Source organism: Platalea leucorodia (genome assembly GCF_965183815.1).
Source record: "Platalea leucorodia genome assembly, chromosome: 10".
NCBI lineage: Eukaryota > Metazoa > Chordata > Aves > Pelecaniformes > Threskiornithidae > Platalea > Platalea leucorodia.
This window is the reverse complement of record NC_138832.1, coordinates 23,140,408-23,165,833: the sequence shown is the minus strand read 5'-3', so window position 1 is coordinate 23,165,833 and position 25,426 is coordinate 23,140,408. Positions and strand designations below refer to the sequence as shown.

Below are 25,426 nucleotides of genomic sequence, written 5' to 3'. Positions count from 1 at the left end.
TAAGCATACAGCCCCCTCTCCTGTGAGTCCCTTCAAAATAATACATCATTAATGTTCCCGAGCATCACAGACAGCATCACTGGCAGTCAGCGTGCTGTGACAAACCCATCACGGTGAATTTGAACTAGGTGTAGAGGAATTTTAAAGTTAATAGTGTTGTGAATTGTTGTTCACGAACAAAGTATAAATAGCAGCAGGACTCATTCATCAAATTGCACTCTATTAATTTTTGCAGTGTATTTCATTCAATAATAATGGCAGCAGAAGAGAACCCTTCAAGCAGGATGACAACAAGATAAGAAGTCATCTGCTTGAGCCCTGCAGGACAGGAGCCTATAGGCAGCGTATCTCCTGACCTGCTACAAGACCAGCGCTGCCGCAGGCTTTCTTTGCAGTCACCTCCCGTATACTTAATTGGTAGCAATCACAGTAGTTCTGACATGAAGCATACACTGTATGTGCAAGGTAGTTCACTCCATGGTGATGAGTAAAATATTAGGAGCTATTGCCCCCCCGAAGTTTGATATGGCCATAAAACTGATGGGTATCTGCAGAGTGCAGAGGTACCAATCGTCTCAGCCCCACAGAGGCAAGAAGGAGCAAAATGGGCAAATACCTCCCAGAGCTGCAAGGTGGGAACTGATAGCAATGCCAGCCCCGGGCGAGGACCCGGCTGACGATGTGCAGGAAGGAGCATGCTGCCTGGCCTGGAGGAGAATCCTGCTGCTATTCAAAAAATGGTTCTTTAAGAAGTGGCTTAGCTGTGCCTCTGGTCACCCGTGCTCCCACTGCAGCTGGAATTTAATCCTGCAGGAGCACATATCTCCCTTGTGGAGTCACTTTGGCTCATTGCAGGACTCAAGTCCCCAGGAGGTAGCTGACTGCATTTTCAAAACACTCCTTCTTTACATATTTACACATCAAACACTGTCCAAGAAGCGGCGGGTTGCTGTGTTTTTGTTTTGTTTGATTAAATTCTTATTGAGAAAAGCTTCAAGAAAATAATGTCCTGAAGAATTTGGAGGGGAGGGAGCAAGGAGAAGGAACAATCCTAGCAAACAGCTGGTGGCTGCACATCTGAGCCAGCCAAGAAGGAGAAATGTGGGAGAAAAGAGTTATTCCAGGCTGGAGTACAAAGCAGTTTCAGAACAAAACATAAACAAAACCCCTCAAATCTATTTATGGGCAAGCAGGCTGCATTTCATTCTCACCCTTGTACAAGTCATCTGCATGCATCAGGGTTCTTGCTGAGCCCTTATGGAGCAGTCAGCGTGCTCTGACCACCACACTGGGAGTGAAGATTGCATTGAAGCATAAGTTAATTCAAAAATAGGATGAAAAACCTCCTTCACCACTTTGCCTTTCTTCTTTGTCCCGAAGTTTCTCTCCTGTGCTCCCTCAAGGCTCTTCCAGCAAATATTGCTTTGGGTTCCAGCTGCTCTAGCCAATTGAAATTACATTCCCTCCTAGAGTCCTTGATCCCCCAAGCTCTTGTGTTGTATCTATAAGAAATGCATGATTAAGTGCTAGAAATAGCCTCTACCACAAGCCGTAGTAATTCACAGGCTCCTTATGAATTCCCTCTTTCCTGGGCAAGGACTGGAGTAAAAGGGGTGCATGGAGAATTCATGTGCATTGCCATGTCCTCCTTGCTACGTCAGCGAGGTGACCGGCTGACAGGCTGAAGGTATCAAGGATACCTTGATTTGTTCCTAGGGAGAATTAGTTCCAGAGCACTTAATGATGCAGATGCTGCCCTACTCTGTAGTCAGGCCAGCTCTTCATAGTTGGTTTAAAATCAAAGGCAAAGGGAGTTCTGTGCCTGACCTACTTTGGCTTGCAAGGGATGAGTTGACATCAAAGGAGTCCCCAGTGATCTCCATAAAAGTTAATAAATATGTGGTGATCCATGTGAACAATACCCCATCACCTCAACCAGACCCAGAAATAGTCTGAAGAGGGAAATGAGCCTTCAGGATGAGGTTAATACATTTGGGCTATGCTGGTTCAGAGAAAAAGAGCTCTTAGAGGGACAGATCTCAATTAAAGCCAGTTGAAGACGGGGGGAGACTCCCACAGTCTTTTGTGCATGGAGGGGCCACTGAAGTCTGAAGTTGGACACTGTCGCACTGTAAGAAACATGAATTTCTTTGGATTATTACTGCAACCCAACTGATGTTTAGATTAAAGGACTGAGCCAGATATGAGAAGCAGGGCTACATAAAATGATCTACCTTCACCTTGCCTGCATGCTTCGGTATCCTGCCAGGACTGGTTTATCCTTCGTGTATCATATCCATCTCCTGCATAGCTCCTTGGGGGATGACCCATTCAGGAAAAGTCAAAATAGAAAATCTAATTTTCCACCTCCTGGGCCAGCCGAGCAAACTAGAAACCCCAAAATAAAACACAGCCTGTCTCCGTCCAACCGCTGTTTCAGTGTGTTCCTCCCCAAGCCCATTGCTTTGCTTTCCTCCTGGGTACTGGCAGCAATGGCTGTGGCCAGTGCTTTGGGTGGGCAGGACACTCAGCTGAGAAGAGCAAGGGCAAAGAGATACAGCGCTCCAGTCTATCCTTCAAGTCTCATTTATCAGACACAGGCAGGAGAGAAACAACTGGCTTTTTCTGGGAGATATAGGAAAGAAAAGAAAAAATGGAGCAGCACAAACAGACTGCAGTGGGCCTTTCCGGCAGACTAATTATTAGCAAATTATGAAGAATTTTCTCACTGACATCATGCAAACCCTGCACACTTGCAGCTCCGCAGCCCAGCCTCCACTCAGCCTCTCTGTGCTCCCAGGAGAGCCCCTAATGAAAAAGTCAGATGAGCTATTTTCATTTTGTTGTAAGTAGCCAAAGCAATTTTAGGAAGAGGAAGGTGGGGGCCTGCTGGAGCTTGCCAGAAAAATCTGAAGCATTCAACTCGCGTCTTTGCAGCAGCAATCTCTCTCTGACAGCCCTTAAAAACCAGAGTGGAGGGGGGAAGTCGGAAAGTGGCAGCATGTGGTTTCCATGCTGTCTCTCAGCCAAGCCTGCAGGTATATTAACTGTTCGTTTTCTCTTTTGAAAAGCAGGCAAAGGGGGCAGAGAGAAAAATCCTAGAAGACTGCCCGCTCTGCTAAAAATTAAGCAGTTCATCATTACGCATTTGATTTTGAACTCTGTTTAGCCACAAAAAATAAGATGGGGAGAGACAGACAAGAGAAACCCCTTTTTTTCCCCCCAAGCTTGGCTGCATCGGAGTTGAATGACAGATCTGGGAAAGGTGATACAGGACTGGAAAAGACAGCTTTCTTCCTACAAGGTGAAGATAAGATCGATACATACAAAAGTGACAGTACAAGTTTAGAAAAAAGAAGAAAACCAAGCTGCACTGCCATTTTAACAATAAAATTCCCTGTAGGGTAGGTCAAGTGCCCTGCGATTTTTCTTAACATCTATTCATACAGTATCCACCTGCATGGTTTCTCTTCCATTTGCTTCCACCCTGCTGGCATTCCCAGCCCGTAACAGCGGGTTACAATGGAGCAGCAGGGTGTGTGTGCTAGAGATTAGGCAGGAGACCGATAATCAGTGACCCTAATTCTATTCCTGGCCATGGTATTGACTCACGGAGAGATTTTGGTCACTCATTTCGTCTTGGCATCTGCTTCCTCAGAGGTACCCCGGGGACAGTGCTGTGCACCCACTTCACAGCAGCCTTGTATGTAACGCTGCGCAAAATAAAAGAAAAAAAAGCAAACAGAACGAAACAAAGAAAACCGCCCAGACAAAATCAGCTGGGGTCAAACACGATGTTCTGCTCAGCCTGAAACACAAGTTTTGTTTTCAGGTCATTTAAATAATTTTTTTTTTCTTTCCTTTTAACAAAAAAGAAAAAAAAAAAAACAAACAACAAACCACAGGGATCACTCGTAAGCTGAACACAGACAAAGTGGTTTTAGTTTGGGGGAAAGAGCTTTAAACTAGGTTTGAAGGGGAAAGGGATAAAACCAGGCTCACTAGAGATAAGCCTGGGGCAGCATGCCAATGTTTGAGGGACGGTGTGCTAGCGAGGCCCTTCGGTCTGCCCTCTCAGCGGAGGCAGGGGATGGAGAGCCATGCAGCAGCAAAGATGCTTAGGGTTATTGATGTGTCAGAAACCGCAGTGCCATCATGCGGCTCGTACAGGACAACCGGGGGATCAGGCCCAGTCAGCACGGGTTTATGAAAAGCGGGTCCTGCTTGACCGACCTCATCTCCTTCTAAGGCAAGGCGACCCGCTTGGTGGATGAGGGGAAGGCTGTGGCTGCTGTCTACCTGGACTTTAGCAAGGCCTTTGAGACCGTTTCCCACAGCATTCTCCTGGAGAAACCGGCTGCTTGTGGCTCGGACAGGCATACCCTTCACTGGGTAAAAAACTGGCTGGAAACTTCATCCTCTTTTTCCCATACTCTTTGACCAGTCCAGACTTGCATTAATGAGTTTCCTATCTACCATACAGAATATTCACCTAGCTCAACTTGCAGAGCTTGTATTTCCATTAAGTACCATCCACACATCAGATGAAAGATTCTAAAGTGCAAATTATTTTTGCTTTTGGAAAACAGAAAGGATAAATAGGAAACAAGTGGCTCTTCTATCAATAGTTTTAATGAAGCCCCATGTCCAGCAAAGTACATAAGGTTGAGACCAAACACTTCGCTGGACCACTCGATGTGATTTTAATGATGTGCTTAATGTTAAAAGATTTTTTTTTGAAACCCAGTTTAAATGGTAGCGGGGAAGGTACGTAAACAGCAGGTCAGTCAGGGGTCACTGACAGTAAAGCACAGTTTCTCTGCAAAAGGCAGGGAAACTTTCTATGTGCTGTCCTCTGTTTTTGGATGCTCCTTTGGGTGACAAGTGTGCAAGCCCGTAATAACATCTGCAATGAACTGAGAGACAGAAGACTCTCTCGCAAAAAAGACTGGCAATGCCAGAGGGTTAATGTCCTAATCCTTGTACATATTATCTGCTCCTAATGCCGCAAATTGAAGATAACACTAGAAAGTAAGGTAAGATTTACATAATGCTGATCAATATGAAATTTACAGTAAGCAGAACGGCTTTTTGATTGCATTTCACAGTGCAGCAGCAGCAAAGTCTTTAGTTATTCAGGTCAGCTCTCACACCAGCAATTGCACCTCTGCAAAGCCAGTTGGGGATACAATCACACTTTAAGCCAGAGAGGACGAAAACCCATTTATTTCGATACATTTAAAGCCATCTGAACATTGCGCATTCCAAATGCAGCCAGAGACGAGAAAGCTTTTAAGGTTTGTTTGGCTTCTGCTTGAGAAAACTCAGCCTGGGGAGGGCAACAGCCAAGGGATGGGAGGCGGAGGCTGAAAGCCTGAAAGCAGACAGACCTCGGTGTGGGGGGTAGCGGGAAGCAAGACGTGGGATAGCGAAGGATACTTCGGGTCAGGAATGCAGCGTATTTAAAGATCTCTTGCAGTTCGGCACTACTGTAGCAGGCAGGGCTGCTGGCTGGGGGCAAGGCTCTGTCGGAAGGTGTTCAGGGAGCCCAGGGTTGGGAGAGCAGAGGGTGCTGTGGGTCAGGCTCTCGGCAGGGGCGCAGAGCTTCAAGGAGAAAGGAGGACTCTGCACTGCACTTGCTGGAGGCGAGGTGTGCTGCAGGGTCTGTGCAGAGGCACCTTGCTTCTTTACTCAACTTAGGTACTGCCGTTAGTCCAATGCCTGCTAAAGCTCTCCATTCCCAACTGCTTTTTTTTTTTTTTTTTTGCGTGCTTAAAAACCAGCAATACACATGCAAATGTATGTATGTTGATGAATCCACACTTTAGATGCATAATTTAAGGTGCAACCAGAAGTGTACTTAGATTTTGGCAGTGCTTACAGATGGATTCGTACCCCAAGCTTTCCCTCACGCCTAAACATGAGCGAAGATAAACAAGAGTTTGTGCATAATCTGCCATGCTGCTTAGTAAGCAAACATGAAAGAGAAAGCAAAGCACTGTTTGGAGGAGGAAGAGAGTTATCGGAGAAATACACTACTAGGTGTACCTTAGATAATCACTGCCTTTAGGCTAAAAACTCCTCATCAGGCTAATGTGGAGAGCCTTTTCGCAGGTGAGACTGCTGCAGATGCCAGCCCATTGAGCCAACGCTCTAGTTACAGTCTGAGCAGATCTAAAAGGCCAGTACCCACCACAGAACCCAGTTAACTTGGTTCCATCACTGACGGAGGCAACCTCTGTAAACAGGATTTGGCCCAGCAGCGAGCAAAGTGAAGGGAAAAGCTTCACTTGCTTTCGGGGGCACGGTAAGAGGTAAAATGGCCATGACAGCGCGCAGAGGTTCGGGAAGTTTTCAGCCGAAGAGATATCCCCCATAGGAGCACCCCCCGTTCCACAGCGCAAACCTGCAGTGCGCTGGGGCCAACGCCAGCGCCCTTACAAGCACAACGGCGGCGCAGTCAAAATGGCGGAGGCGCCGCATTCCCACCGCGGTAGCGCCGCGGTAAGAGTCGTTTGCGGAATGACGCCTATCACCATTACAGCCTTTGCAGGGAAAAAGAGAGAGACGCTTACTAAAACTGCTTCAATTCCTGAGTGTCGTGCCCATAATCAGCTACGACCCCACACTAACTGTGTTATAAGGCACTGGGAAAGAAATGATGGGGAGGCATTTTTAACCAGCCCCTCAAGTTTTAAGAAAATAATTGCTTAAGCCTCATAAATAATAATTATTTCAGTTGATGAATCATTTTGACTCATTTTAGGTTTCAAGAAATATTTAACAGTGCCACGCAGTAAAGTAATTGTGGAATTAAGAATTCATTCGTCACTCATGTATGTTCTTATTTGAATTAGATCAAGTTAAAATTATTATTTCTTTTTTAGAAGGATAATTTAAATGACAGTCAATGTGTTCATCATTTCCCCAAGAGTACGGAAAAATATCCTAATATGAAAAGACTGTAATCAAACCTTGTCCCCCCCATGCTCTTTCACACACGCAAAACCATACTGTCTCCCTCCTCACATGTGTAAAGCTCTCTTCTTACAGCCCAGAAAAGATAACACTTGAGTAACCTTTCACATAACACTTGAGCAACCTTTCACATAACACTTGAGTAACCTTTCACACTGAACTTAGAGTCTCTTTCTCCAAGTGCAAATCACGCTTTTGAGGTCAGGCCAGACATGCCGAACGCAGGATTTGAGACTGAAAAGAAAAATGTCCGAGATAACAAAAAATGTGCTTCTTTCTCCAGGGAGTTTCACAAAATTATTTTTATGATCAGAAATAATTTACTGATGGGAAATGAGATGCCAGTTACAAGGAAATTCAACATTAGTCCCCATAATTTGTCCGGTGAATTGCTCACAAATCTCAAAGCGCTTGGTCAGCGATACGTTGCATTACCCAGAGCGACGTGGCGCACGAAACTCTGCGTCCACGCTCCAGGCAAGGACGTGAGTCCGAGAGGCCCTAACCGCAGCCTGAAATACTCTCCTCTCTGCTCCCTTCTTCATCTTCTCCTTCACAAAAACACAATCCCGCTCCCCGTCTGAAGGGGCAAAGGAGCGGAGTGGATTCGTGGAGCCTGACAGAACATCATCTGCAGGCAGACGGGGAAACGAGACTCAACCAAAGGGGATCAAAAAAACGAAAGAGAACAGAAAAGCAAAACCAAACAGGGCCTGTCATTTGGGTTTTTCAAGTGAAATGTTAATCAGGACCTAATGAAGGTTCTTTAAGGCAGTTAATGTTTTACTATAGCGTGGGAGCTAGGATATGGCTGAATCAACTACGGGCAATACCCCCTTCGTGTGGTGGAGAAGGAAATGCTGATGTATTTTCAGGCAATGATGAGGTCAGAAGATCTTTCAGAGCCGGACCTGGCAGCCATGAGAAATGGCAAGCGAGGATCCCACCAAGACACGGGAACAGCCTGGTCAGTCCTCTCGTAAGAGTAGAGGGCTGGAAGGGAAAAATGCTATTAAAAAAAAAGAGGGCAAGGGCTCAAGATTGATGAGGTGGGCAGTAGCTCATATTTACGTATCTGGGGCCTCCTTGACAGCAGAAAAAATAAGTTAACCCGAAAAACAGAAATCTAATCTGCATTCACTTCCCAACTTGTCAAAAGCCCTCAGCGTAAAGCAGGCGCGCTTGGCTGCGCAGAGGTGTTCCGCGGAGGGACCCCGACCAATAAATCTGTTTGATTTCCTGTTATGAGAAGCAGACAAAGAGATATGGCTAGGGATGGGCAGAGCTGTCTGCACGAGGGAAGAGCCTGTGCTTTCACCCCAAACTCAAGCCCACCCTCTCCCGAGGTTAGGAAAAGTTCAGTTCGCTTTGGGGATTTTTTAGCATTATTTCTCATTTTCGCGTGTTCCCATGGGAGCTGGAAGTAGATGGGACAAAGCATTTCTTTCCTGCTGGCAACAAGCAGCCCTGAAAGTGTCACATAAAAGTTTGTTCTTGAGAGATTTCCAGTCCAAGGGTGTGATCTTGCAACCCCTCCAGATGTGAAGAATGCAGTGACATTTTTAATGGGTTTGCTGTTGGTGAGAATTTCTTGGCATTACTCAAGTGTTTTCTCCCCACCACTCCTTCCTTGCTTTCTTCGCCCCTTCATCCAGCGCACGTTACACATAAACAGAGAAGGAAAGCAAAGTTTTCAGATCAAAAAGACTTTTTCCCCAAAACCCTGGGGAGAACCTGCACAATGGTAACACTACTGCAGAACAGCAGCTGTTTGACAAGGTTCCTCTCAGGAGGTGACATCAGAAGTCGAATGCTATTTTGCCCACAGTACACAGACTAACAGCCTGACCCTGCAGTCCCCGACCAATAGACGTTTCATGGAATAAATTTTCCAGAAGTATAGCAGGTCCACGACAACATTTGAAAGCAATTAGGAGGAATGTAGTAGCATTTCAATGTATTTTCTGAAACACCACAGCTAATACCCATGTTCCTGCAAATGTATACTGTCAGTATTGCTGGTAGTTGCCCTACAACTTCGGCAACCCGCACTAAATCATCTCTCAGTGAGGGCAGCGAAAGGTTTCAAAACCTTTGATGGAAACAAGACCATGACTACAGACGTGAATCTGCTCTTTTGAGTTTATTTTGTTGCTGTTGGTTTTTCTTTCTTTAGAGAGACCCAAAATCTATGAAAAGGAAACTGATTTTGATAAGATTGAGCGGGTGGAATTAAGAAGCAAACACAAGATCCAGTGCACCGTAAGCGGGAATCCTGACCCGAAGATCGAGTGGAAGTGGCAGCCCTGCAGCCTCACGGACACGCTGTAAGTGGACATTCCTACGGGTGAACACGTTGCAAAATAGTTTGGTAGTTTCAAGTCAGTTTTTCTTTCCAGCACATCTTATTTATCTTAGTTTAAAATCACAAGCAGTGATTCCCCACCTAAAGATCTCAAGGGTTATGAACCCAGCAGACATCTAGTTGAGTATGATCTTTTTGGAGTTACAGGCACCTTCTATATTATCAGAATTGTGTCAAATAAGTTTAAAGTGACTAACGACTAGGCTTCAATTTTCTTTAACTTGACCAGCAATGCCCCTCTGACTTGCCAAGATCTTTTCTTACACCTCTTGGATGCAGCCTACGTGGTTGACAAAGAAAAAACAGATAGGTGCTTTCTGTGTAGAGGTAACACATTTTTCCCCCGTAAGAGCTATTGTCAGCTGCTAAAAGTTTGGCCAAACCTGCTAAAGGTTTGGCTTCATTTAGTTACCATATGGAATTTATGCCACTTCCTAAGGGCTGTCTTCACTAGCACACACTGAGCAGGAGCTCCCGTGGCAGCATCTGCGTTGCAGAAGCTGGAAGAGGTAACCAGGCCTTCACGCCTTCCTGAGGACCCTTCTTTGCTAAAGTCTGGAGGCAGCCTGAGGTGTGAAGACACAGAAGCAAGTCAGTGGGTCAAAACTGTCAGAGAGAAATGAGGCAAGCTAAACCGCAAGATGCCTTTCGAGATTTGCCCTATATGAGTAGACATTTTCTTTGCTCCTGCTGTTATATGAGCAGAGTGATTTATAGAGAGAGGTCTTGGCTGAGGCCTGAATACTTCCCCTGGTAGCCCCAGTGGAGATACAGGAGCCATGCATAACATTTCTGACTGCTCTTCAACTCTTCCCTGCAATGAGAGGGCTGAAGTCAGGTTTTCCATCCATAAAAAAAAAAGAAGGCAGGTCTAGGAAGCAAGAGAGAAAATTGCTGGATGGTTCCTTATTTTCTCACCATTTCAGTGCTTTTCCAAGTGCTGTGAATGGCCAGTCATGAGACAGAGAAAGATCAGAGAGAAGCTCCCTTCCCAGGTTCTCTGCTGCAGCAGCTGCAGTGATGTTGGGTGATCTAGTCTCACGTTGGGTATAAAAAGTGACCTTGTGTCCCTCCACACGGGAAGCGGCCCGTTACCTCATTTAGGTAGTTCCACTGTTCCTGCAGGAACGAAACGGCAGAGATTTGTAGGCTTGGGTAGGGCTGTTGGCATCGCAGGTCAGCAGAAGGCATACAAGCTGCTGCTTTGGGGGTGTGCAACAAGAGCAGAATGGAAACACCGTAAGGAAGGAGGTTATGCATTCTGTAGGAAAGGCACAGAGGTGGCCTGAAATCTTTTCCAAACCTTTCTGTCTGGGGAGAGAGAGAATCGGTCGTGAATGCCGAATTAAGCCAGATTCGAACCAGTGACCTGGTGGCAAAAGACCTCGTATAACCCTTGTTCCAGCTCTCTGACTCTCTGATCTTATCAATTTAAATACAATTGCAGTGTGGTGTCTACCTCTTCTGGCCCCCGGGGCAGCCTTATCTTTTTCCAGCAGAAGCTGTAGGAGGATTCCTGTGGGAAATGACACAGACCCCATTTCCTTCTGTTGTCTCGCTTCCTCTCTCTCTCCGTCTCTCCCCCCTCCTCACCAGTGCTCGCTGAATCCCCAAACGCCATCATTGTTCCTTCGAGCTGTGATGTGATTTGCTTCCTTTGAGTTTTTTCCCTTCATCCTCAAGACAGAATTGTGCCTTGCAGGAAGTCACTCAAGACATCTTCTAATTAGGCTCTTTGGAGAGCTATAAACCCTCCCTTGACCCAGGGTGTTACCCACGCGTCTTGTGCCGATTTGGCAAAGGCACGGCTGATTTATGGGTTAGTTTTCTGCAGCGTCGGCCCTTGGTCATCACCTATAGAAGTCCGTACTTATTTTACCTCCTATAATCCCAACCTGCTACAGCGGGCGCAGAGGCGGCTGGGACCGGCCCTGGGAAGTGCTGGGGCAGAGGAGGCAATCGGACACTTTCCTGCCGTGCACTGCGATGGCTCCTGCCAGGCGCGATTGCAGCTAGTTGTGGAACGGAACCGACTTCACTAACTTGCCGTCACAGAGTCACACTTTGTAACACCCAGCCGTGCTGAACCGGAGCTGAACCGGCAGCTTTAAAACGAAAGGCTTCCTCGAGTGGCAGAGCTGGCAGCACCCTCAGCCAGGACGCCTGGAGCTCTAGCCTTGCGGGAGCCTAAGCACGAGAAGGCCCGTGTCTCTGCTCATTTATTCCAAGTTAGTAGTTAAAGAAGACGGAAAAGCCTTTTGCCTTGGATGGTGCAGATATACCTTTCCCCATGACGTGCTACATGCACTGCTCTTTGCCCATAATTCAAAACTGATGATTGATAACTGACTGAGACATGATTACCTTCTGGGGAATATGCAACGTTAAAGCAGCCTGCTGCTATTGTTATCCCAGTATTTATCCCTTCTGCTCCCTCAGCCCACACTTCATGTTGGAAAGCTGAGCAGATAGACAGACACGCTCAGCAACATTCACCTCCCCACAGTTTTGAATGACTGGCATTCTGAATTTTGAAATGCACTGCAAGCGCTAAAGGAGCACTTAAAAAGCCACAGCCGCATTGAGCTGGAGTATAACTCATATCAGCCAGATCAAACTCACAGGATTTAATTAGTTGTCCAGTATTTTCTATTTTCAATCTTCAGAAAGTTTGGGGGGTTTCCTTGCTGGTCATATACTGATCTTTGGCTACCTCTGTCAAGGTGCTTCGTAAATAATTTTGAAATGCTGCAATGAAGGAAGATAGCAGTTTCATGAAGAGGTAACAATCTCCAGCAGCAATAGCTTTTAGGAGGTTTTAAGACCTAAGACTGTTGGCTAAGAGTGACATTCCCTCTCTTTAGTAACGCCTCCCTGGGTTACCTGCAGTGAGTCGGGTTCTTGAACACCACCTTTGCTTTTCTACCTCCAGATGCAACCCCGATGGGCAAAAAATCGTGGTTCAGGAGAACATGTTCATGGGCAACAAGATCAGAAGCATTGAAAACATAACCATGAAGCACGGGGATAAAAGAAAGGTATGTGTCTGACGAAAATCTGAGCAATGATGTCATGGAACAGCAGTGGGCTTTACGGAGGGGACGCGGCGCTCACACGGAGCTCTCTCCCTGCGGTTCCCAAGCTGCTGCGGGTTGTTAGCATGCTTTAAATTCCACAGCCCTGGGATCATTCTCAGATCTCTGCTGTTTATAAATGCCGGGATTCTGGCAATGATGTCACATACCCTGTTTAAAACTCTCCGAAGGCTTTTGGGTCAAAAACCTCTCTGTCTCCCTCAGTCTTGAGAAAGTGTAAGGCTGGTTCAGTGCAAGAGGGGTCCTGTGAAGCACACACAACTGATAACGACTCTGAATTCATCAAAATCCTTAGCGCTCAGAGAGCACTTTGTACTGCCCTACCTTGCCTACTCTCCCAGTAGCAGGAGTTAAGCAGCTGTGTAATTTAAGAGGCCTACGGTGGCCAGAGATAGCCGGCCTGATTTTCAGTGTGTAAGTGCCTACAATACCTGCTGGTTTCCGCTGGAGTTGTCAACGTTTCTTTACCCATTTGGGTTGCCAACTACGTTACCGAGCCAACAAAGGTGGGAAGACCTCCTTCCTTCTACACTTCCCTGCCTGCTTCCCCTTCCAAACAGCACCGGGAGCGCATTCCTGCGTGAACGGCAAACATCCCAGCCACGAATTATCTATTAAATGCCTCCTGGGTACCTGTAGTTATACTGGGTGATACTGTTAAAGCACGCCCATGCTAATCCTTTAGAAACTGCTGCAGCTGTTCTGCTCTAGATGCACAGTCCTCTGGCTATGCCTTGGAGAAGCTGCTGTGGTCTGGCTCCGGCAGTTGTTTTACCCCTGTTGGACTCACAGAGGTTTGTGGTTTAGGAGTGGGTTTGCAGCTACAGGTTTCGAGGTGGATGCTCCAGATAGCTTAGTGCCTAATCCTGCAAGGTGCCGAATGCTGCAGTTCGTATCCTGGTACACCTTTAAGCATGTGATAATTCTTGGGCTACTCCCATGCTTAAAGTTAAGCACAAAGCTAAAGTGCTCCCCTGGATTAGGTCCAGACTAAATCAGCATCTGGCAGGATCAGTGCCTTAGCCATCTGCTCTTTCTCATGGAGACTTTCCAGCTCTAAACATAATCTAAACCAGAGCTCTGAAAACATGGAGGTTGGTCTGGGAAGCAGAAAACCAGTGTTCGCATTTCATTCCCGAGTTTTCCCCTTGCTGGAAGTTATTTATAAATTGGATTTATTTAGATGGCATAGTGCCCCTTAAGCTCTGTTTTTAATGTATTCTCTAAGAATTTTAGATCTTAGGTAAAAGCAACTACCTGCAAAGTGCTAATTACCTGTAAAAATGGAGGTTGGTGACATGTACCTACGAAGTTTCTTCCTTTTCTAAGACTTTCTGGTTGCTGCAGGGACTGACAGTTTTGCGGCTCTCATGGCTACTGTTTCTCTCCATATATACGGTCTGTCTAAATATATGATCTGGTGTCCAAGAGCTTAGTTTGTATCTGATGGTCAGTCTTAAAGTTATGTTAGTCCCCATATAAAAGTGAAGGGTTTCACAATTGCTGTGACTCAAAAAATCTCTGATTGCTGAATTGTCCCCCATGCTGGGATAGTGAGACACCTCAACAACTCAAAATTAGAAACATTTTTCTTTGTTTTAGGCATACGTATACCACTCCCATTTCTTCTTTTACCAACTTTGCTGAGGCAAATATGCAACTGGGTGAAATTTTAGTCTGCTAGTGGACTTAAGATGGGATTTGGCTGCAGTGTCTGAATGAGGTGTTTCAGGAATGCCACAGAGCTCCTGGATCCAGCGGGGCTCTCCAAACACATCCTCAGTCTATGCTGGGGCACGATTAGGGACTTCCCAGCTTTCCCCTATCACCTCATTTCCCTAGAAAGAAAAGGTGCAGCAATCTCCAGGTACAGCCATCGCAGGAGAAACAGCTCCAGTCCCACGAGGACACCATCGCACCTACCCACGGTTTCCCGCCTGTAAAGCGTGGTGGACGCTGGAGGGCTGGGAGAAGGGAGGCGCAACTGGGGGGGCCATGAGGGAACCTCAGCACGAGGACCCCGGGCAGTGCTCAGGACCCCTCTTGCTCCCCAAGAGCTTTGCTGCTGCTCACACCTCGAGTACCACGAGCAGCCCCGAGGCTGCTCCCCGCTCCGCCCTGCTCAGCCATCTCTGCTCTTTCTATAGACGCCAGGCATCCTGAAGTGTTCATTTTTTAGACATGTTCAAAAGCTCAGCCTATGACCCTTTCACTTAAGCTTTTACATATTTCATTATTAAAGTTTCATAAAAAATACTTCTTTACAAGTTACATAATTTTACAGTTTATAGCATATTCATTATTTTCATCTCCTGCTGATCCACCGGTTGAAAACGCATTCTGAGGTGTTGCCTAATAGTTTTTATGTCCCGATTAAGGTTTATTCAAATTAATAAAACTAGATTTTATGAATCTCAGGTTTCAGCACTTTGTCTCCCTGCTTACATTAGCAGACAATTCCTTTCCTTGCCCCTTTCTGAAGTCCAAGGCTATCTGTGCTAAGTGGAGTCTTTAGATAATAGAATATAATTCAAAAAAAGACACTGATGAAAACTCATAGCCTTCAGACTATTCCTTGTGTTTTATCAGTCGTTATTCCCACCAGAAATGGAATAGACAGGAAACAGCCCAATCCATTCCCACCATGCCCTAGCAAGTAATTCATCTGCATTGACTAGCCAGATGAAATAATAAAGATGTTGGAGTCTGACAGCGTGGCTTTTATTGACTGTGTTATGAAGCTGGGATTAGCCGAGATTGGTTATTTTTCCTGTGTGATTTGAGCCTGTCCAATTCCAGCTGGAGTCTCAGAGCAGAAGGTGGAATTTACCTCGTCTCTAAGATTTCTCAGCATCCCTAGAGTTCACCCTCGCAGAACGGCAGCAATACATGCTGGTTCAGCGACATATGAAAAAATGCATTAACTTTTTAGAGCTGCTAAGAATATGGGAACGAACCCCCAGAAATTACCAGATCCAGAATCTTGCTCAAAAGCTAGCTTGCAGGGCAGCAAGAAAGGATTTTCCCAGCCGATCACTGATGCTTTGATCACATCAAGATCTTTAGACACCTATTTGACAAAAGTAGTATGTAAAATTGAGGTCTCTTGTCATCTTGGTCATAATGATTATTCCATTATTATTGCACAGATAGAGAAGTGAATTTCACCCCCTCCTGTCTTCTAAAGGCTGAGTCTCATTCCTAAAGAAAAGCATGTGGTTATCGCTAACGTTATGATGTCCTTCACCGAAGTTCTGGTCAAATAGTGGTGGAGGCAATTGCCTCGTGCTAGTTTAATTTTCCTGGTGGTTTTGAGTCAGTATGGAACTTCTGACTTTGTGATTTAAACTACTGTGTAGCTACCTCTGAAGACTGCTTTTTAACACCAGGTGAAACACCCAGGCTTGCACAAATTGCCTGAATTTCCTCTTCAAGTTGCAAGGAGCTAGGGTGCTATTTTATTTTCTTTCCTGTTAGTAAACTGAACATACTGGTCTGAGCTTGGGAGAACAGGACATAGCAGAAAAGAACAGCAAGATCCATACATAATTCAGTCCTCACTGGGGGTTTCTTTTCATCTCTTTTCTCACTTTCGTGTATATATGAGAGAGTGGCCTGGCCACGTGGATGTTTGCAATGAAACTCACAGATCTCTTTTGCTGGTGAAATTCATAACCATTCAAGAAAGTTGACCCAAAAATACCAGGTTTAAACCTCCTGAAGGAAGGAAAAGACTGCATTAGAGTAGTGGGATGCGTTTGGTGAACAGCAGCTCAGTAGGGCTGTTTGAACCTGTCACCCCGTGTGGGTGCCCGTTCCAGTGAGCTCCCACGAGCCGCGTCGCGTTAGTCTCTGGCAGGGGAAGGCGAACAGTCACGCGGCTGGGTTTTTGAACAAAGCATCCACTCTCTGGGAGACTAGCCCAGATGTTTCAGGCACTAGCCAAGCACAGGAGCACATGGACTACTACACTGCCCTTGGCAGGTCGTCTTGAGAGAGCCTGGCTAGCAGCAGGGACATGAGAAATGGCCTTCTGTGTTCCCCGCCCTCTCAAATTCATTAGCTGCAATCAGTGGGTGCGAGGAAGAAGCATGGGGGCGGGAATTGCTGATGACTTGCCCCCACCTACCCCCCTGCCCTAGGGCCAGAGAGCGATCGGTCCATCCGTACTACAAACGTACACCAGTTCCTGCAGAGGCACCTCAAACCCCCGGTTTTCCCCAGTTTCCTGCCCTGGCCGGCACCGTTCCCGGTCACACGGAGCTCCCATCGGCTCTGCCAGACCCGGTGAGGAAGGCAACGATGGTTCTCATTTTACAGGGAGAGAAACGCCCACTGCCAGAGATGAGAGCAAACCCTGGAAGTTCTCAGTCAACTCACAGCCTTATCACTTGTCCTCAGTCCATCCTTTAGCATGTTTTGAATGAATGAACTAAGATCACGGATCAGAATTGTCAGGCTATAAAAATAAGTGTGATTCTGTGCCATTCAAGTAGATGGATTGGGAGCTAGCTGAATATTTTCTGCGGGGTCTCTGGTGAAGTTCCTATAATTTCATCTCCTCTAGCCACCTCCGCCCCAGCTCTGCCGGAGTTAGACAGCTGAGAAGTTTTCCACCCACTTTTTCTACTCCTCATCCTCACCCACGTATAGCTAACGAAGTGAAAGAGAGAAGAGTTGTTAACTAAAGCCGTTGGAGGGAGGGATTAGATGAAAGAAAAGAGAAAGCAAGGAATAACAAGATATATTAATTCATGCTGGCTCCAGCTTAAAAAGAGGTCTTGCTGCTCTGTCCTTACTACAAGATGTCTTAAAACACTCATGGTAGCTGGCTGTGGAATGTTATTTGGCTGCTTCTAAAATAGCTTGCTTTTATCAGCTCGGGAACATTACAGTGCAAGACATATGGACTTTATTGAACTATTCCATTACGAGTTTTCCCAGCAGCAATGTCTATTTACTTGTCATAGCTGTTCTTCAGAGATCGGTCATTTTATTTCTTTTCTTATTGAGTTTTAAACTTAGTTTATTCTTTTATAGTAATTATTTATTAGCTAATAATCCCTTCTTCGGGTTCGCAGTATTGGGTGGCCTTTAGGTTAAGTCATAGGAAATGGAGCCCTTTGCTTCCAAATTCAACACAGGCAATCAAAACCGGTCCGAAGGCTGTTTGGTGGTTGGTATGCAGGGAACTCACAGGATCGCAGCCCAGCTCCCGCTAGGAAGATGTCTAGACATTACATGCCAATAATTTGTTATTAATTACCATTGGTTCCAGCGCAGTCTGCACAGAAGCTAAGGACTGAATAGCCGCACAGTTTGTGCTACCACTTGTGGCTGGAGTACGTTGGCAAGGGTTAACGTGCCATTGAGTCTGAACTGCTCTTGACTAGGACATGGAGTGGAAGGTAAACTAAAAAGTGCAAACTTCCAGGCTGGAAATAGTTCATGAATAGTAATTTCACTGAAGAGATGCAATGTTTCAAGGCAATGGCAGATTTCACATCAGCATCATTATTCACACTTAACAAAAAGTGCTGTGCTCTGTCTGGGAGCAGAGTTTTCGGAGTAGAGGACATGAGAAACAGCTTTGGTGTGAGCCCTGCTTTGAGTACGAGGTCAGACAGGAGACCACCAGCGGCCCTGTGCAGCTGAGGTCTTCCTGTGATTTCATGAGTCTCCATGGGGCAAATGCCAACATGTCTCAAACTTTTCTATCCTGGCTCCGATTCCAGGACTGGAAAATACTTTGCCAGGTGCATGGACTGAGCACACCAAGTAGATTATCCCCTCAGAACTTTTTCCACTCTATACTAAAGGTCCCCAAGTGCTGGGACTGTGCCACTCCACTGAGCGAGAAGTCTGCTAACACTTTGCACTGTTAATAACGGGAAAAGATTCCTCTCTTTGGTTGCTCGAGCTCAAACCATTTTCTCATTCAGCTTCTGTTTGCAGACTTGCCTTGAAATGGTGGCACTGAAAGTACAGAGCTGGCATTTAGAAGAACAAAATCCTTATCCCTACCTGCCACTATCACCAAATACAGCCAAATTTCAAATTTTCACGTTTGTTCAGCTTGGGTTGCCTAGAGTAACAGGTGATGAACAACTGCCAAAATATCAGCATTTTGAATACTATAGGGTTTAACACCTGGGTTAATAGGGGTTACTTTTCAATGGGATCTCCTTGATCTACAGATACTTCAAAAAGCAGATACCACTGCTGGCTTCCTAAATGTTTCTTTCAGGTTCCTTTTGGTAAAAGACAAAACTATGTGGTCTTAGATTGGGATGCCCTTTGGTATAGCATGTTAGTGTTCCAAAGCATCACCCTGTTGAGGACTAAACCAGGATTAGGTTAGTTTGGCAAGTGAGAACTTTATTTAAGATGCTGGAAAGATAATTGGACTCCCAATCTTAGGGATTTACCCAGGAGCACACAGCTAGAGTGAAAAGCTGATGCATAATGATTTCAAGGGATTCATCTTATTACAAGAAAATCACTCAAAATCCTTCATTTCTGGCTCTGAAATCACAGATATTTCTCTGCTGGATGCAGCTGGTTTAAAAGTCACATTTTGGAGGACTCTGGGAGGTGCTGGTTCTAAGACAAGACAATAAAGTGCGTTATCTCTTGTGCTCAGGCACGTAGCAAACTGGCATCCAAGTGCATAACAGGGATTTTGAGCATACACACAAGAAAATTACTTTCTCTCTCTTCCTCAGTAAATTTTTCCCAAGAATTTGTCCCCAGATTGTTTCCCACCATCTTTTTAACATCTTTTTCCCCTTCACACCTAGACACAACTGAGATTAGCTAAGATGAGGTCTCGGTATAGCTGTTTGCTCTTTTTTCTTTTCCCACTACCGCGTCAGACTTTTCCTGAGTTACGTAGTTAGAGACGTTAGCATCTGTGTGCGTTCATCAGCGCATGTGCGCGTTTACCTCCGGGCCACCAAATGCAGCTTGAGGCATTGCATCCGTTTTCAGAAGAGCCACAGTGTCACCCCTATCGCTTCGGACATATTCCAAAACAGATAATTACATTCCCCTTTACGATTTTAACGCCTGTACAGTATTATCCTTTACTTCCCATCTAGAGCTGTGACTTCGCAAGACTAATAGCTGTTAAATAGCTGTCCAAATTTATCCCCTTCTGTCCTCAGCACGTACATTTATATTGGCTTTTTCTATTCCCAAATATCAAATTCTAAGATCCAGTCATCATGAGAAGAAAGATCTTGGTCCTGATTCAGCAGTAATTCAAAAGGCAGCGTCTGCTGCTTAAAGTCGGGGTAGCGCTCTGCACACGTGCTTGTTAATAACCTGTGGCATTAGGCACTGTTACAGGAATAGAAAAAGGAGGAGGAGCAGGCTGCTTCTCTGGGTGATTTTCTATCCAAGTTACAGCTATTTTCACATCATAAATAAACCAGAACTGCACAGCTCTTTCTTTGGTGGACACCAGAGGGAGCTGGGTTTACTGGTCTCCTGGTTTCACCCCTACATTTGTGTTGTCCCTGTTCTCAGTTAATTACTGTGTGTGGTGCCCATGGAAAGTAGATACTTTTCCACTTACCCGCTATTCTGCTGAAAATGTTCCCCATTAGAATATAAAATGCACATGGGATCAAAACCTTTGAAACTCATTTCCCTACAGGATTTAAAGTGCCAAAGCTCAGAAAATCTTAAATAACTCTCTGAAAATACATCCCGCACAGCTATAGACACATTCGTGGTGCAGCTTTATGAGGAGCAAAGGAATGTCTTGTGTGAGTTTAGTTTAGGATATTAAAAAGAAAGTCCAGAGATGCTTTTGTGCACTTCAAAGTGCTCTCTGGAGATAAGGACAAAGGGCCAGAGGGTGTTTTGATTCTCAAAGTCCTTGGAAAGGATGGCAAAGAAAGTGATATTTGTTCCAAATGTGAGGGCTCAGAGTTCCTCAGGTGAATGGCTGCAGGGGAAGCAAAGTAATCCTGCAAGAACACACCCGGCTTGGTGGGTCAGACCCTGCTTTCTTGCTAGCAGCCCAAAGGAAGTACTAGAAATAATTCAAGCCATGACCTGTGGATAGTCCTCCCTAAGCTTGGGATGTTGCATGACGAGAGGGACAGGGGAGTGCCATATGGCTGGCTCCTCCGTAAGAAGGCCCTATACGGAAGCAGGAGCTTAGGATGTTTAAGGAACACAAGTTCTTAAGGATGTCTTTGAGTTCAGCCCCAAAAGTAGCTGAACCAGGTCCTTTATCTGTGTGGTGAAGCTCAGGACAAGCGTTGCTTTCTTCTCCTTCACGATCCTCCCTTTCTTTCTGCATTTGCCAAGTGTCTTAGCACCGGCAGCTTCTCCAGAGCCTCCTTACCTACCGCACAAGTTCTGGTAAGGCTCTGAGGAAGGGTTGTAGAATCAGGGGGCTTCCAAGCACAACTTGTAGGAGTGAGCTGGGGCCCAAAGGGGGCCACATCCCCCCCTCCCTTCTCTGGCGTTATAGCAGAGCAAAGAAAATCCTGCAATATTCTTTATGCCACATCCATATGAATGACCTGCTTCCCATGCCAGTGTGCGTGTCCTCTTACCCACGGAAACCATAACTGAAAAGCAGAAAAGAAAATAGGTGGATGTGGGGCTTCATTTCCAGCGTCTTTGATGAATCTTCCAGGTCCTTCAGTTTAGCTTTTTGCTGATGTTGTCACACAAAGACCTCGGCAGTGGCCAAAGGGGAACCCTTCATGGGGGAGACAGGAAGAAAAGAAGGGGAAGGTTTAGGAATGAGGAAGGAAGAGGATTAACTGGGCGAAGGTGATGGGAGATGAGAGACCAAAAACCTAATGGAAGCACTTTTCTGTTTGTGAGCTTCACTCATTACTAGAAACTCCTTTGTTAACTCTTTTTCTACCATAAAACATATACTTATCCGCTACTCTCAAGCCTCTCTGCTAAGCCTACACTACATTCAAAGCCTTTACTGTTTCTGTCTTTGCTTGGCAGATTGTGAGCACGCTAACTATGGAAAACAGCAGCGCATCAGGAATCTATTACTGTGTGGCTTCAAACAAGATCGGCGAAGAGGAGAGGAGCATTGAATTCTACGTCTCAGGTAAACAACACAAGAGACAGTACACAAAAACTCGATGCTGATGATCTGATTTACCTTGAAGTTTTACATGGCTGGTGAGTGCTCCTTAAAGCTTCTGGGAATCTCTGCACATTGTGTTTTCAGAGCGCTCCCAATCACACAGTCCCAGGCTCTTCACCACATGCAAGGCTGGGTCCTGCGTCAGTGCACAGCTGAGTGTGACGTGTCCAGCATCAGATCTGATGCCCCTTTTGCCCTTTTCAAGCTGCAGATGCAGGCCCTGAGTCTAGCTGCCTGTGTCTTTAAGCAACATTCATGACATTTGAGTGCTGTCCTCATGAAACCTCTAGCAAAAGCTAAGTCCTTTGTAGTCTTCCAAAGGCCTGAAGCCTCTCCCTGACTCAGGAGAACGGTTGGTCTCCAATTAAGTCAGCAGACATAGCAAAGGTGAGCAAGGCCAATATTCAGACCTAATCCAGGGCTGATATCACTGGGAGTTGTTGTGACATTGGATCCCTGCCTGAGCAATTAGCCTTTCCAGTGCCCTTTAAGGAGGGAGGAGGTGGACAGGCTATTTCTCCAAAGAACACAAATCCAAACAAATATCTGCTTAACCTTTCAACACACAAATTCTTTAGTAGTGAGATCAAGACCTACATAATGCTTTTAGGAGAGATGGGAGTTTAAAACAAGAGAAGAGTCCAAGGACAGCCTTGTTCAAGTGCTTAACCAGAACAAACGGAATCATTTCTGTGCCCACTTTCTGGATGAGTGGATGTTGGCTGGTAGAATTTGCATCAAAATAACAATTTTTCGAACAAAGAGTGCAGAAGTGTCCTGGAAGGTAAATGTCTGATTCTCACTATTTGCTTTCTTCCCCGTGAAGCAAGTTCTGAGGGCGAAGCTCGCTCGTGGCAGTGCTCTGCACTCCTCTGCCTCTCTGGTGTCCTGTGTTGTTTGGCTCCATGGCTCTCAAGTAATTCAGCACATTTCAAATTGGGCTAACCAAAAAAGGGCTCACTAAACATCGTTACCATTCTTATTACACAGAAGCGCTAATACGAAAAATGTCATCCAACGATAAGGAAGCTGGTGCCATATGGCGGAAAGATTTCACCTCCAGTTACAGCTTCTTTGTGCTACCCCAATGCCTTATGGAGACAGAAGAGGGTTTAAGCCCCCAAAAGATATTTTCCAAAGCCTTAACTCTTAGTTACTTAGGAAAAAGCCCTTCAAGGTACACTTTTAGGAGATACAGCTCAGGCCTAAGAGGTCCTCAGGACGTCCAAGGCAGGCTGAAGACCAGCTATTAACTTTGTCACTTCCACGTGTTGAGCCTTCACGTGGGTTTGTTTCGGCTCTGAATTCTACCAGCTGTTATGTTTGGATGGGTTACTCAAAGCTGTATGTTCCCAAGCTATTTACAGTACTTTGTAATATTTGGTGACTAAAACCAGTGCTGCAGCAAATAAATAAGCAACTAGCGTAAGTTCAGATTCAAAGGGCTAGATCAATCCACGCACCTTTCACAACTATGTTTTATTTTAATAATGAAGTTATGTAGGCTGTTTTTTCCCCCACAGTGAGCTAATATTTCAGATTTTTTATTTTAAGATCAATCTAGCTATGTTTTGAGAGACAAAGGTTTTAATCATGCAATTTTAATTACGAAGAAAATGAATCACTGGACAAAATTACTGGCAGCAGTCATGGTGGAAACATTTCCACCAAAACAGAGCAGGAGGTGAGCAGGGCTTGGCAAGACAGATCTGTTCTCGCCTGTGACGAAAAGCCTGCGAGTCTGTGCCATTCTGGGGAGGAGGCAGATGCTGAACGAGCATGACTGACTTTTATAAGTGCTGTGTTTAAAAATAGCGGTGTTTATGGATTAGAAAGAAATGAAATCTTTCTAAATGCGGCCATCCTGATCCTAAAGTAGGTCATGTTGCCGTGGTAAAATAGCAGCAGAGTGACCTGCTGCTGGGTTTCTGTACATGATGGTCCTCTGCCGAGTAACGCGTGTTACTCCAACAAGCGGCCAGGCCGCTCTAAGAGCTGCTGCTGAAGGTCTCCTCCCGGAGGAAAAAAAAGCACCGTCTTCTGCTGGGTGCAGCTGGAGGAGGCTGAGCGACCGCCAGGTTGCTCTCACCAGGAGCTGCCTCTCATCTCAGTGCTGGAGGGACATTCAGGGACAGCCTGTGAGGTACCACACGGGGCAAGTCCAAAAGCGTAAGGCTCTAAGCAAGTCACTTTACAATTGCTAGGCTGATTAATTTTATGCGGATTTAACCTAAAAGTGGAGATAAAGGCTGAGCTGGAGTCTGAGAGCACACAAGCAATGTGTGGGCCTTTAGGACATCATCTAGCTAATGGTCGTAGCACTTCACAGTGCTCTGTTCTCTGCAAAACAGCTGCTAGTTGTGGGACTCCACAATTAATTCAGCAAGTTGTTCATTTTAAAAACTTGATCTCCCATTATCTCCTACCGACAAACGAGCTGGTGGATCCTGAGCTGCCTTCAAACAGTTTGGCTGAATTGAGCTTAATTAACTTCTCCCTGGTAAGAAATCTGAAGATGATACAGAGGCTGAACTCTCTTCTTCCCTCAAACCCTGTTCCACTAGATCAGGGTTGAAGTGTTTTGTCAGGACACGGCCGAGTGTTACAGGGAAACCGCATCAGGTGTTGTCCGGGCTGCACCTGCTCTCTGGGGACGTGCCTTACTTCAGTCCGGTGTTTTCATCACCACCATATCCATTTCAGAAAAATGTATTTATCCCAATGGAATAATGTCAACAGCCATTTTGTTCCTCCACTGTAGAGCCCCCACAAAAACTCCCACAGACACTAGAAATAGCACTGCTCTCTATTTTTAAATCATTTCTTTGCCAGCAGAATTCATTTCAGTGAAGGGTCAAACAGGGTTTGGAGATCATGCTGAAACCAAGCCATAAAAGGGGCCCAACATGATGAGAAATCTCATCGTTCAGTGACAGCCCTGAAGCCTCTCGGAGCTCTTTCTGCGGATGTCCTGACCGTCAGTGTCCCACTGAAGCTCTCCTAAAGCTGTTCAGGGCAGCAGAAACTCCCGTAGCACTGCAGTAGCGTTATGCATCGTGCCCTGGCCTAACTCTTATTCCAGGGTTTTTTTTTTTGTGTAAATCCTTTTCACTGTTTCTTGCGGAAACAAAATCTGTCTCCTGCCTATCTTGCCTACCACAGTTCTGACACCAGTGTTCCCATTTACGTCAGATGACTATTTTGTCATGGGCAGAGGCAATGCGGGCGAGCCGCCGGATGCTCAGAGCTGCCTCATGTCATTGCCCGCCACCGGTTACGCACCAAAGGACACTCAAGGCGGACTGCAGCCTTCCTAGTGCAGGGACAAGCTGACCTGATGTCTCCTGGACGTATCCCCTGCCATGAACAAGTATTATTTACCTTCTAATCTCTGGCCTGCACCTTGGAAAAGGGCAACTGTATATTACTGTAGGTCCACAGTAAATCAAATTCTAGTCTTTGTATGATTGTACTACATACAACAAAATGGGATCCCACCCATATGAAACCTCTGAATGTTCTTGGAATATAAATGAATTATGATAAGAATAACAAATAATAACAAAAGCCCTTTTTCAAGGGCTTATCTGATTGCAAAAACAACTCAGAAAAATGGAGTTAAAGATTTATACCAGAAAGAAAATATGATATTTCAAACATGAGATAAAAATCTGCTATCAGATACTAGAACAATGTATGAACTGGGCTGTTCTACAACTGCTTGCCACTCTCAATTTGCTTATTCCTGACATGTTTACAGGATTTATGAAAAGCTCTGCGCTGTTTCAGATGGTAGGGCTCACCCTCTCTTTTTCTCACTCTCCCCACGTGCATACGCCTGATGGCGACCCCCCC

At 45.6% G+C, this 25,426-nt stretch overlaps 1 protein-coding gene across 1 annotated transcript in view; it reads left to right on the top strand.

Annotated features, from left to right (window-relative positions):
- Positions 1 to 25,426, top strand: part of LOC309595826 (vascular endothelial growth factor receptor kdr-like) — a 141,624-nt gene that overhangs the window by 69,290 nt on the left and 46,908 nt on the right. Inside the window, exons 10-12 of the mRNA XM_082323206.1 lie at positions 9,155 to 9,305; positions 12,276 to 12,381; positions 21,424 to 21,532. Coding sequence (XP_082179332.1) covers positions 9,155 to 9,305; positions 12,276 to 12,381; positions 21,424 to 21,532 — 366 coding nt within the window. The remainder of the gene's footprint in view (positions 1 to 9,154; positions 9,306 to 12,275; positions 12,382 to 21,423; positions 21,533 to 25,426) is intronic.